Source organism: Akebia trifoliata, chromosome 12 (genome assembly GCF_017979445.1).
Source record: "Akebia trifoliata isolate Shusen 1 chromosome 12, ASM1797944v1, whole genome shotgun sequence".
NCBI lineage: Eukaryota > Viridiplantae > Streptophyta > Magnoliopsida > Ranunculales > Lardizabalaceae > Akebia > Akebia trifoliata.
This window is the reverse complement of record NC_141386.1, coordinates 4,709,534-4,724,243: the sequence shown is the minus strand read 5'-3', so window position 1 is coordinate 4,724,243 and position 14,710 is coordinate 4,709,534. Positions and strand designations below refer to the sequence as shown.

The 14,710-nt window shown below is 34.3% G+C and overlaps 2 protein-coding genes and 1 pseudogene across 2 annotated transcripts in view; 2 read left to right on the top strand and 1 right to left on the bottom strand.

The window, feature by feature from the left end:
* The first annotated feature begins 776 nt into the window (after positions 1-776).
* The window catches only part of LOC147388726 (putative glycosyltransferase At5g03795), a 34,818-nt gene continuing 20,884 nt past the window's right edge, over positions 777-14,710 (top strand). The window contains exon 1 of the mRNA XM_086417476.1: positions 777-848. The gene's annotated coding sequence lies outside the window, so the exon portion shown is untranslated. The remainder of the gene's footprint in view (positions 849-14,710) is intronic.
* LOC147388731 (uncharacterized) lies at positions 3,586-6,914 on the top strand. The gene is made up of 4 exons (XM_086418374.1): positions 3,586-4,554; positions 4,633-4,763; positions 6,140-6,352; positions 6,641-6,914. The coding sequence occupies exons 1-4, from the start codon at positions 3,586-3,588 to the stop codon at positions 6,912-6,914; spliced, it is 1,587 nt and encodes a 528-aa protein (XP_086274500.1).
* LOC147388730 (uncharacterized) lies at positions 6,745-7,482 on the bottom strand (annotated as a pseudogene).

The following is a 14,710-nucleotide window of genomic DNA, read 5'->3' as shown; positions in this document are numbered from 1 at the left end:
AAAAATGGAAAAAAAAAATGAAAAATCCAATTGCATTACAACGTCGAAAATGATCAAAGATCGTCGTTGAAAACCTAATTATGTAATGCAATTGTAATCAATCACCATTCTTGTCGAAAATTTGATCATTCATGATCAAAGATCGTCGAAAATAATGACAATTGCCGTTAAAAATCTAATTATGCGAAGAAGATGAGAAAAAAGGTAATTTCGATATTTCACATGCCAAAAATGGTCTTCAAAGACCTTTTAGAAGGAAAAAGTTTACTAAATGTCCTGTTTAACAAATTGTGAAAATTTAGGGATTATTTAGAAAGAAATCCGTTCACCAGAGTCCTTTAAATAATTTTCCCTAAATTTTTTGGACCACTTTTTTTTTTTTTTTTTTTTTTTTGGAGGGCCTTCACACTAAAACCATTAATTGGATCATATTTGGATAAAGACCTAAAATAAATTAAACCACGAAATAATATTTTTTTAAAATGGCTAGAAATTATCTAATTAAAATAACTAATCCATCAAAATCAATTTGGCACGTGGCATAACGTGTAATTTTGTCCATTATGGCAGCCAATTCAAGAGTCTCTCTCGGCGTACGTTAGCCATTCAAGTATTCGGTTTCAGACAAAAAGTCTATGTAGTGGTGACATTCATGATAGGAATAAATTAGTGGCATTCATGTTATATGTGGGAACAAATAAGGGCATTTCAGGTAATAAATCAAAAATATTTTAAGCTCAAGTGGACACGGGTTTGAACCTTGAAGTTTGAAGTTGAAACCAGCAATACTAATAAACAGTTGGAGCTTTTCAGCTTCTTCAACAATGGAGAAACTCAAACACAGAGAGGTAACTTTTCTTCAATAATTCATTTTATTATTCCTTTTTTTACTTGAATTTGAACATTATCTTTATCTTCATCATCATCTTTGATTGAATCTTAATTTTTTTTTTTGTTGATTTTTCTGGTCAAATTTGGTTTTTCTCCACTCTGAAAGAATTTTTTTTCTGATTGATCTTGTTAAGTAGATTGAAGTTTTTTTTTCTCAAAAATGTGCTTCGATTTCTCTTACTTGAGCTATCAGTTTGTCTACTGAGAAGTTACAGATCGAGATTCTAGTTCGAGATCCATTTTTTAGCTTTTAATATTTTGAAATTATTGCTGGAAAAGCTCTGATTTAGATTGAGATCTAATTAAATGTAATTATTCAACTTTTTTTACTTATCTTCTAATTGTAATTTCTGGTAAAGAACGAAAGAATTTCTAACAAGTGAAGGGATTCGAACGAATTTGATCCAACGGGGATTTGTTCATGGATTGAAGGCTGCGGGATTTTCAAAATTAAGCTGTTCTCTTTTGGAGAACGTTTAGAACTTATAGGGCTTCTTTGCATGTTTAGAGTTCAAGAAAACTTAATCAATTCTTCAGTAAAAATTTAATTGAAATTAGCTCTAAGTGTTTACTTCTCTGTTTAGAAGAGTTAGATTTCCTTGGGTTTATTAAATGCTATTGATTGTGGAGTTGTTTTCATAAATACCTTATTTTATTTTATTTTTAGTTGATTCAATTGTGTTGAAATTCATCTGTTCTTGTTTGAATCCTAAAGCTTTGGAGCCATGATATTGTATTTAAAAGATTTAAAGATATAAAGATTTAAGGAGTTACTCAAAATTCATCAAAGGCGTCTTGCATCAACGTCATTTATTCTATCGAGTATTAATCTAGATTCCTATTGTCTTTGCCCAGCTTTAGTTTTTCCAGATTTTTGAAGTTTATGTCAAAGATCCTAACATTTTCAGTTCAAGATGAAGGGTGCATTTCTGTGTTGGAAGATATGTTGTTAAAATTAAGCTGTTCTGTATTCTATTTCTCTGTATATGCTGTTCTTGCTTTCTATGCTGAGGCTGGTGTTGCATTTCCGTTCGTTCTTTCCCCACTTTTTAGAACTTTCTTATTTTATTTTCCAATTTTCTGTTCATTTTTCTCTAAGAAATATCTTGAGTACTGTTTAATCTAGAAGGTGATTATCTATCTTGCTCAATCTGGTAAGCATAGTCACTAAGTTGGAGTACGGGTCTAAAACGACAAGGAAAAACTTCGGAAAAAAGGGGAAAAACAAGAAATTTGGGAAAAACATGTGCCAAACATTTTTCAAAACATGGGTTAGAAGTTTCGGAATGATCTCTTCATCATAGAGATCATCGTCACCAAAAGTCAGCTCATTCCGAAACTTCTAACCCTAGTTTACAAGTTGAAGAATCGTGGTCCGTCCGATTTTTGTAAACCACTTTTGATGGGGTTAGAAGTTTCAGAATGGGCTGATTTTTGGTGAGGAGGATCTCCTCATCATAGAGATCATCCTCACAAAAAATCAGCCCATTCCGAAACTTCTAACCCATGCATTGAAAAAATATTTGGCTCTCTTTAGGGCCTCCGAGCGCCACCCATATATATATATATATGGGAAGCGTTCGGAGGCTCTAAATAGAGCCAAACATTTTTCAAAATAGGGATTATAAGTTTTAGAATGGGATGATTTTTTGTGAGGATGATCTCTATGATGAAGAGATCATCCTTACCAAAAATCAGCTCATTCTGTAACTTCTAACCATCCGATTTTTGTAAACCACTTTTGATGGGGAGATCATCCTTACAAAAAATCATCCAATTCCTAAACTTCTAACCCATACATTGAAAAAATGTTTGATACATTAGACATTTATTCTAAGTTTATAATATGGCGAAAATATTATTGAATATCTATATATGATCAAATGTTCCCACATATAATTATATATTTTATGATGATAAAAAAAAGGTCTAACCTTCAATGTATCTTTTAAGCAAAATAACACAATTGAAAAAAAAAAAAAACAGAAAAAACTATAACATCAAGCATTACATCAAATCCTACATTAAACAATGAACCAAAACACAAACAACCATAAGGCCATAGAAATTAACTGTAGACCTGCAAAAAATGGATCATTTTTGTTTTTAATTTTTTTAAATAACGTGTTTAAAATGTAAAAGTCGTGTTTAAAACATTAAAATGTTTTTTTTCCTGTTGAAAAAGTCAAGTTTTTTATTTTTTATTGTTTTAATCGTTAGAGGTATGAAACATGTTTTAAACGAGACTTTTTTTTTGAAAAAATGAAGTTTTTTGTTACTATGTTGGTGAGATGTGGATTAACATGTATTTTTTGCAAATTTTTGGAATGTCTATATTTTGGTGTGTCTGGTGGATGGTAACTTTTCGAAATTTATTGTTCCATTAGCCATTTCTCTGTTTGGGGTTTTTGGGTGGGTTGTGTTTGTGTGGGGGGGAGTTTTCTCTTCTTTTTTTTTTTTTTTCCTGTTCAGTGTTCCTGAAACTAATGCTTGAACTTCTTTACATTGGTTTCATTGCATTCTTATGATTGAAGTAAATACGATATCCCGGATCCACTGTTAAGCACCTCTTTTCTCACTGAATTTTTTGATTTTGCAGAATAGGAAGAGGTAGTAGAAATCGGATTTTCCAGCTGGTTTATTAATTCTAACTCCTAAGCTACTTGGCTTGTTGGTGCTATTTTTTTTTATGGTATGGAGTTTTCACTATATTTTCAGAAGCTATGTCATGTTGAAACAAAGAGATTGCTTTTGGTGATGGGGATTGTAGTTTCTTTTGTTTTAGTCATTCAGATTTACTTGCTCCCCTATGGAAATGTTTTTCTGTCTCTATTTCCTTCGGGTATGGTTCCTTTAATTGGAAAAAGCAGCTTCTCAGATGAAGATTCTTCTCCTAACTCTACAATGGTTAGTAGCTTAAATGATTCAACCTTGACTGATTTTTCTGTGGCTCATGAGGTGGTGCAAAATACTGGAGAATCTGATCTACAGGAGGAAACTAAGCATGTCAATGGCACAAAAAGAAACAACGAAGACCGAACTAATGGGTTGGCATTAGAGGAGGACATAGGCCCAGATGATGCTTTTGAACTAGATAATGATATAGAACCTGAAAATAAATATTTACCTGAGAAAGTTGTAGACCTGGATAAGAATTCCAGATTTGAGAATGTTAAAAATCCATATAATGGTTCTACAACAGAAAAAGTTTGGGAACCTAAAGAAGATTCTTCGTTAGGGAAGGATAGGAAATCAGGGAATGATTTCTCATCAGAAAATGTGCGAAAAGAAGATACTGGCTTGACATTAGAGAAGGTTGGAAGCGGTGATAATAGTTCTGTATCCCCTCCATCTGTATTACCACCAATAGTTTCTACTAATTTGACATTGCTGAGAGAATTGGATACAAATACGAGCACTTTCACTGTGCCAGTCAACTCCAACATATCTTCTGTTGGCAAAGAAGTAATAGATATGCCTTCCAAGGATGAAAGACCCAAGTTATTGAAAAGTGGTCCTGCTGCCACTTCAAATGATAAACCTACCATGACTAGCACTCCTGTAAAGAAGGGTAATAATTGGGAGCTCCCTCCCACATCAGTAATGTCAATATCTGAGATGAGCCTTCAATTGCTTCAGAACCGTGCTTCTTCCCATTCAATGGTATATGTTTGGACTAAGGAATTTTTATATTGGTTTCAATACGCAGATTTATCTTGACATTTTTTTATTGGATTGTAGAGACCACAATGGTCCTCTGTACGCGACCGAGAGATTTTATCTGCAAAATCACTGATTGAGAATGCTCCTATCACAAAGAATGATCAAGAGCTTTATGCACCACTCTTTCGGAATGTTTCTACATTCAAAAGGTAAGCTTTTTAGAATGCAAATGATTTTGTTGTCATCATCATCACCATCACCATCTTTTTCATCATCAATGCCTTGTCCCTTCTTAGTGTTGTAGTTTGTGGATCCTAATAGTACTGGTCAACAAGGAGGTACTGTAAATCAAGCCACGTGTTCATGACAGTTGAGCTCGGCGTTGAGCTTGCGGGGGGGGGGGGGGGGGGAGAGGGAGGTTCAGAGGCAAAGCCCCTGAAAGAAAATTTTCAAGGGTATTTTTGCAATTTCACTAATATTATGTAAAACCCTATTTAGGTTTCCTTGGGTATTTATATTTCTTGTTTTTGGTGAAAGGGTGTAATTTATAACTGCGAGTATTCTTGTCATAGTGGAATCGGTGTGATCCGTGGACGTACCTCAATCTTGAGGGAACCATGTAAAAATCTATGTTTCTGTGTGTGATTTGTGTTTTTTTTCAACTTGGTTCTTGGTTCGATTGTCCCTGTTTTTCTCAACACTTAGGTCCATCCTTATATCTCTTTCTAAGTGTTAGGCCTTGGCTACAAGACATAGAATAATGCCAAGAATATATCTTGCTTTGATGTTTTGTGTGTGTGTGGGTGGGTCTGTATGTGTGTGTGCGCGCACACATGTGTGTAGGAGAGAGAGGGAGGGAGCTTCTAGAGGTTGCAATGCCATTTATGTATGTAAGGAGTTTTGCTACTTCTTTATTCTTGTATACGTTTATTGTCTCTTTGTTTTCTTTTAAGAACTAAATGCACACATATGCATGCTCATATAAACAGACAAGATATCCTTTTCAGTTAGACTTGTGTATGATATGATTTTAAGTATTTAATATTAGCATTATATTGTTAGTTGAATAAAAAATATACATTGGGAACAGAAAAGTCTGACTCCAAGGGAATATGTGCAAGAAGCATTTGTGTGGAATTGCTGTCGAAAAAGTGGGTCTGAGTTGATGTAGGAATATGTGGAGCTCCTACGAAGTATTATTGAAACATTTATAATATTATCTGTGGTGGACCCACCATTACATTACTGTTATGCTCCCTGGCCTTTATGCTGTCATAAAGTCTGCTTTAAAAGCTTGATTTATAGTATAAATGATTTGGATATGATTTGTGTAAACAGCTGTACCTTTTATCCTAATTCTATACATTGATAACCATCTCTTTACATATCTGTTTTACTTTGTAAAATTTTATTTGCTGCACTAATTTTTGTTAGCCTGCCAATGTCTTATTATGGAACAATTGTACTTCTCTAAGCTTTCATAAATGTTCAGATATCTTTACTCCTGCAGTCCAAAATACAATTATTTTAAGGTTGCTCCTATGAACAACACTTCACTTAAAACTCCCTATAATTGCATTTGCAGGAGCTATGAACTGATGGAACGGACACTCAAAGTATACGTTTATAGGGAAGGAAACAAACCCATCTTCCATCAGCCAATACAAAAGGGAATTTATGCTTCTGAGGGATGGTTTATGAAACTCATGGAGGCAAACAAACAATATACTGTTAAGGATCCTAAAAAAGCTCACCTGTTTTACTTGCCTTTTAGTACACGAATGCTACAGTACACCTTGTATGTACCAAATTCACACAGTCATAAGAACATAGTAGAATATTTGAAGAACTATTTGGACACTATATCAAGAAAATATCCTTTCTGGAACCGAACTGGCGGAGCAGATCACTTTCTTGTTGCTTGCCACGACTGGGTATACTTCTAATTTAAATTCCATCAAAATTTGAAAATATTCAAGTAGAAAATTTATGTTAAACTGCTTTTTTTTTTCTCAGGCCCCATCTGAAACGAAGCAATATATGTCTCATTGCATTAGAGCTATGTGTAATGCTGATGTCAATGTAGGCTTCACAATAGGCAAGGACGTGTCTCTTCCAGAAACATATGTACGTGCTCAGAAGGATCCTCTGAGAGACCTCGGAGGCAAACCTCCAGGCCAGAGGAAAATTCTTGCCTTCTTTGCTGGAAGCATGCATGGATATCTCCGTCCGATCCTACTACAATACTGGGAGAACAAGGATCCCGACATGAAAATATACGGTCCTATGGGTCGTGGGGTCAAGAACAAAATGAGCTACATTCAGAACATGAAGAACAGCAAGTATTGTATCTGCGCTAAGGGTTTTGAGGTTAACAGCCCACGAGTGGTCGAGGCCATCCTTTACGAGTGTGTACCAGTGATCATATCCGACAATTACGTACCTCCTTTCTTTGAGATTTTGGATTGGGAGGCATTTGCAATATTTGTCAAAGAGAAAGATATTCCCAACTTGAAAGACATTCTTCTTTCGATACCACAGAAGAAGTATCTGACAATGCAAATGAGGGTGAAGAAGGTCCAAAAACATTTTCTTTGGCACGCCAAGCCTGTAAAGTACGACATCTTTCACATGATTCTTCATTCAATTTGGTACAACCGAGTTTTTCAGATAGAAGCTAGATAAGATTCTGGTACAGAGTTTTGCTTATTTCAAGTAGGAAGAACCCACGAGAAGAAGGAAAACAGCAAGGAAATAAAAAGATGCTAAGGCAGCACGTCGAGTGAAATTTGTTGAACATGTCATGGCATTTCGGTGAAGAGCCATATATACTCTCCCATAGTTGGATGGTGTGCTATCATCCGGCTTTTGTATATAATACCACTGTAACATTTCGGTGTAACATTCAGTCCATCAATTAGAGGTGTATCTGGGTTCAATAGACATTGTTCTCTGTATCATGGTCCATTGGGTTAGCTGTTATGCAATTTGCATTTATTCGATTGTTTCATGAAAATGTGTAGTCCAATGCTTTGTGACTTCCAGAGTTGAAGGAAATTTTAGAAGATGATGATAAGGCCAACTATGTTTTATGGAGCTTAATGTCAAGTGATTGGGATGTTGAGATGGTAGGAATGCATTCGGAAGAAAAATGATGGAATAGATCCTTTTAATGAAGATCGGTCATAGTCTCAATGAGAATGAACACGTAAGTTGAAGGTTCATAGGCTCGTGTTCTCTATCCTTTTTTTTATTTTTTTTTGGATAATGGGGGTGTCTGGACATACATTCGACTAGGGGGACTGGATGAGCCAAGGCCGGAATCAAGGCATATGGCATATGGGACCCTCCCCCGGCCACGTGCACCACCCACACATTACACGCACCAAGTAAGTGAGAGAATGCCCTCGCGGGTGGCCCCAAGGAAATATTGCTTATACTGGGCATCGAACACACAACCTATAGACTCTCATCGCTTATTGGATTCGAAACTTCCATTGAGTTGTTGTGTATGTGAACATCTTTGCAAAGCTCACTTAATAATTTGATCAAACACCTATTGGGTATTTAACTAAACACCTTATTTGCCACATCTTCCAAGATCTTGTTTGATAAATGAAAGATAACCCCAACTAATAGCAACAAATACAAACAAAAGAGAGAGTAAGAATACAATACCCACAACGAAAGATTTTATGTAGTTCACCTAAAGGTTACGTCCACAGAGGTATGAGTGTTAGAGCTCGATTTCACTATAAAGAAAATGGGGCAAATCGATATAAGAAAATACCTCTATCACTTAGCTTTACTTTCTTCTAGATCTCAATCTTCTCAAACCTCTTAATCTCACCTCTCTAGGTTTTCTTTCTCTCTACTATCTTCTTTAGAAAACTTAGACTTAGAGCTAGACTTATAATAATAATAATAATAAATCCTTTTAGAAACACTACAAAGTGGTCTACTTACATAACTAACAAGTCCAATTCAAAATTACCTTAGACCAACCCAAAGTATAAACATATTTGAACCGGGCCTAAATTTTTTGAGTCATACTTCAATATGAACCACCCCTTCATAGTTCTCTATCCTAAGTGAACCAAAAAAAAAAAAAAAATGTAAGTTGAAAGATCTAAACCAATGAGAGATAGATTTAGAAGAACTTGAATTGAGGTACTACAAGTGGATGTGTACTAACTTTCAATAATAAAAGAAGTGGCTTTGGACAATAAAATGGAGGAATACAATTTTATTAGACCTAGATCTTTGGGTTAAGATTTTGATTATGATGAATTTTTTTAAATTATTCATATTATTTTGCAACATTTGATAGTAATCCAAATCCAATTATAAATGAGTCGTGTTGGGGTGACACAAGATTTACTGTGATTCTCACAAGTCTAACATGGACATGCATACATAACCGTAAATGGTTTTTACTCGTATTGCGAGAAAACACATCTATGATTACGTGCACATCCCTGGTCAGACTTGTGAGAATTGCTGTAAATAATTTTTGTCCTTTCAGCATTTTCCATTATAAATATCAAAATAAGACCCACTTCAATCTCATAATAATTAATAATAATGCTGAGGTGATCTTAAGATTGTACCTCATGTTACACATCTTGAGCAAAAGTGTACAGAAATCATAAATGTCTTTCATCGAGATACAAATCAAAAAGCATTTATGATTCTTACACACTTTCATGTGCAATATGAGATCAGTCCAGCACGACTCAGTAATTAATACATAATATTTAGCATTGCAAGTCAATTCAATTAATCCAAAAATCAATGTACAATTTATACATTTACTTGGATAAAGTCTCTACCGGATTGAGATATGAATCATCCAAAATCATTCAGATAAATTATCAAATTGGATCCTTATCGCATCGGGTCATTAAGAATCAATTGGATTTTGGGTCTGATCCTATGCACTTACTTGATCGAACTAATGTCAATAAATTGACTTTTGAGATAACTCATTTTCATAGATATAGCTTATAAATCACAAACGATTGAAAATGCTTGCACGTCTTGTCTTCCTCGAGGGATTCTTCAATCTTTTATGTCCCACACGTGATAACGTGATCACATATTTTTTTAATAAAAAAATATTTTTTTATATGAAGGTAGATAGATTGTCAGCTGTTTTTCAAGGATCTCAATTTGAAAATTGAAAATTATTCTTTTATTTGAATCCCCATGTCTTTGTCTTCTTTTTTTATTCTTCTTTTATTTTTTTATTTTTATTTTTTTGTATTCTTACATATTTTCTAATTTTTGGAGATTCTTTTATATATATATACACACACACATAGGGTGGTGTTCGAAGGCCCTGAAAAGAGTCAAACATTTTGTGCCAACCATTTTTTCAATGTATGAGTTAAAGGTTTTAGAATTGACTGATTTTTTGTGAGGATGATCTCTACGATGAGGAGATCATCATCATAAAAAATCAGTTTATTCTGAAACTTCTAACCTCATCAAAAGTAGTTTATAAAAATTAGACGATCCACGATTCTTCAACTTGTAAATTAGGGTTAGAAGTTTCGGAATGAGCTGATTTTTGGTGAGGATGATCTCTTTACCATAGAAATCATCCTCACAAAAAATCAGCCCATTCTGAAACCTGTAACCCTTATTTTAAAAAATATTGGCACAATGTTTGACTCTCTTTAGGGCCTTCGAACATTTCCCATGTATATATTTGGACTTGATTGGATTATGAGGAATAATCTGTTTGAGTTTTGCAAAATTGGGTCATTCTCTTTTCTTTCTTGGCTTGAGTTTGGTCTCTTTTTTTGTGCTAGTTACTTGAGGAGTTCGTTCCTTGTTGATGAGTTGTTTTGTAGTGGAGCTAGTTTTGTGAGCAAATTATCAAATCAAAACAACAAATTGAAAAATTAACAAAATGGTATGCTATTTGTAGGCATATGAGTCTCAAGAGTTGGATCTCATCTACATGGGTTTAGGACTTTCCACCATTCAATGTTAAGGTGTGAATGATCACCATAAAATAAAATTTTAGAACTCTGATTTTAAATTTTGTAATGACTTACATTCAATGGAGAAGAGTTAGGTCTACCTAAGAAACTAGGTAGGGAGGTTCGGTTGAGGGACAATGAAGGTGTTAGGCATATTGTCTCACTTATCAAGTAATGATTGTTATTTATGTGTAGTTAGATTAAAAAAATATAAATAGAAATAAAATTGAAATAAAATAATAAAGAACTAATAAGTAAGAAAGATCGATTAGACTTAAATACTGATTTGAACAGAGTGAGACTTGTATTAGATACAATAGCTTAAATAGATTTTATTCATGTGACGTGCTTACAGTCTCTAGACATCTATCTCCCAAAATACAACACTCCATACATGTACAAGGCAACACTCTTACTGTACACGTACAATTGAACTTGTACTGTGATTTGTACTCTTGAGGACACAGATAATATCTTGAAAATAGAAGGCACTATGCAAATAAAAATTTGAAATATTGAATTATGCAAAAAAGAGAACAAATGAAAATTTATAGAATTAGAAGTGTCTCTCTAGACAGTCACCAAGAGTAGTGAAAAGTGTGTTTGGGTTATGACTGTTCGAACAGACACACATGTCTTTAGAAAATATCTTTTGGGTTTTAACACCACTTGTGTCTCTTAGAGCAATCATGAGTTGTAACTCGTTGAGTTCAACTCAGTGGATAAATTAATTAAAGTAAAAAAAGCCCAAATTTTTTTTAGCAAAAGTGGGCCTTTCACATGTACCCACATGAAGTTTAAATTTGAAGATTTGCACTCCCCCCTGCGTGCGCATCGCATGCACACACATGCATTAAGGTTTTTCAGATCAATAGGTCCAAATTCCTTTTAAAACCCATAGGCCCTCATGTGCGCATAAGCTTTACTCATCTCTTTCACACTTATTACACTATGTGAGAGCTTCCAATAGACACCCCAATTTGAATGGTCCTGCAAAAAAAATCAAAAATATTATGTTTTAAATCAAAATGGGCTTAAAACACAAAACCCTCCAAAATCATTTTTATTCAAAATAAAGGATCCCTAAGGCCCAATTGACCTAAAGGTCCACTATAAAACCCATTAAGTCCAATCCTTAACCTCATTTTTAATCCAATCAATTTCCAACCTCAACCTAACTTAAACCTAAACCTAAACTAATCCAATCCCATGGTTCCAATCAATTTCCAAACTAATATTAATCCAAACTCAAACCTAAGCTTAGCCTTACCAAACCACTAACTAATCTTAAGCCCAACATAGAAAAAAGCTCATCCTAAATCAAATCTTTATCCATTTATAATTTTAACCAATCACCACAAAAAATCAATGATTATCAAAAGGGACATATGTCACCTCCACAACTAACTTCCCAAAATAAATCATTCTCATCATTTTCATCACTATTCTTACACCTCAATCCACACCCCATGTCATAAATCTACTCCCATCATTTTCTCCAAACCCTTATTACAAAAAACACCTACACCATTTCTCCTTAATCAACTCACCGAACCCCTACACCTCCATACCCTTTTGCCATGTGTTACCATATCCTTCACCCTCCCAAAATTAAAATACATACCCCCCCTTACATAATAATTCTTTTAACGTTAACCTACACCCCTTAACCTTACTTAACATTCAATCCATATGGATTGAGAGCTCCAACCCGTATGGATCAAGTACTTCATTCAACTCCTTTTTATCAAGTTTATTATCCCTTAATCACAAATTTCCTACACCTCATTCACAAACCCAAAGTCATTTACCATCATTTTCTATTTTCACCCCCATTTTATCCTTAAAAAGTCCTTAAAATTTCTATAAAAGTCCACCCCTCTCTCATAAATCCCTCAAGACTTGAACCCTTTCTTAAGCCTCAACACTCTCACCTCATATGTTCTCAAGCCTCTTGAAAAATCTAAAAACTTTTCTCAATCTTACTCAACTTTCTCTATCTGCTCTTCTCCGAAAATCTAATACAAATATATCATTAAGAACAAGAATACTAAGAATTCAAGAAGAAGAAAAACAAATCCAACTTCAAGGTGGGTGTAGGAAATAATTTCCTTGTCTCCCCTCTCCATCCCTTTTTCCTAACCTCATCTTTTCACTTATTCATTTTTTATTTTTTTGGAAGTCTACTTCCATAAAAATGTAAATACTTGTGGTTTAGTCACCTTGGGGTCCATCTTTTAATGCATGAGGTGACCTCCATGATCTAAGCCCGAAATAAAATTTCTCAAAAATTGAGGGTACAAGTTTTATTTTTATCAATTTTCTCTTTTAGATTTTTTCAAAAAAATAAAAAATGACCAATAAATAGGTTACAATCTAAGGTGGAGGAAATATGGTGCTTAACACCTTCCCTATTTCTTAACTGGACTCCCTTACCTAGATCTTAGGTAGATTAATGTACTTTATCCATACGAGAGTCCCTACGATAAAAATTGATTTAAAAAAAATTATCTTTTAGTTGCCCATTCACACCTTATTATAAATAAAAAAATTAAAAAAAAAAATTCTGGGCTTTGCGTGTCTAGACCTAGAAAAGGGGGGGGGGGGGAGGTGAATAGATATAGAACAATCTTTTTATTTCTCCTAGATTATCTGGGTAAATCAATTGATAAGATCAAAATACCAAAATAATTTCACCATTCACGAAGTTAACTTAGGTGCTAAAGCAAGTAAATGCACAGGGATGCATAAGCTCAACTTAAATTATTCATGGCAAAACATACATATTTAAAATATGATGTAGATATTTTATTAAACATTTGATATGCAAGTCATGACATTCATTTAAAATAAAACATAGAGCATAATCGTAAATGAGAAGCAAGGTTTATAGTGATTCAGCAACTTGCTTACATCCACTACCAAGTACCCTACTTTAGGGTCTTGGGTTCCACTAACAAATGAGGTTTATGGTTCACCTCACAACCTTACAACTTAGATTTTTCACTAGGCAAAATTTAAACTTAAGGTTTGAGAAGAATGCTTCTTCCTCAAACTTGTGGATTTTGTCCCTAAAGAATTCACAACCTAATTCTCTTGAGTAGACTCCTTAACTCTTCCTAAGAACCGGGGACTTACAATGAGCAAATCCTAATGGATTTTTGAAGATGTTCAAATCGCATCGAATCCAAAAGATTTTGTGAGAATATCGACTAGTTAACTTTTAGTCGAAACGTAGTATAGAGAAAGAAATGATGTGATCTTCAACAAGTTCATGAATGAAATGATACCTAATACCAATATGTTTGGTCTGAGAATATTGGACAAGGTTCTTCGAGATATTGTCATAGAATAAGCTAATCATTTCTTGAGATAACTTATAGTCCAAAAGCATCTGCTTCATTTACAGAAGTTGTGCATAGTAACTTTTGACCACAATGTACTCGACCTCAGCGATGGACAAGGAAATGAAATTTTGTTTCTTGTTGTGCCAAGTAACGAGACAATTTTCTATATAAAAGCAATGGCCACTAATGGATTTTCGATTATCAATGTTTTTAGTCGAATCAACGTCAAAGTACTCAACAATAATTGAAGATAAATCAAAGGGGGTACTAGAGACCATACTTAGAATGTAGTGCAATACGTAAAAATTGGGGTGCCAATAACAGTTCTCTCTCATCCCTTTTTTCTAAATCAAACGGCTAGAAATTATCAAATTAAAAAAAAAAAAAAATCAATTTGGCACGTGCTAACGTGTCATTTTTTTCATTTATATAAGTTCATTCTCGCAGCCAGGCAACAACGTTCCCTCGAGTTCAAAATTTTGAAGAAACCCTCTTTGTTATTAGACACGTGGTATTATGAATTTGTTTAAAAAATCAAATATGACGTAGAGGAGTAAACAAGGGCATTTTAGGGAATAAACAAAAACATTTTATGTGCGAGAACCGTAGATCTGTCCTCCTCTAGATACAAAACGTCACATTCCCATAAACAAGTGCAGTTGTGGATTCGGAGCAGTACAGACCTACGATTCTAGCACATGTCACGTGACGTTAGGGAGAGACGATTGAGTATGCCACGTGGGGGAGTCATTTTATCACGATTCAACATTTTCTGCTCAAACGTGACACTGGTTTGAACTTCGAAGTTTAAAATGTTGG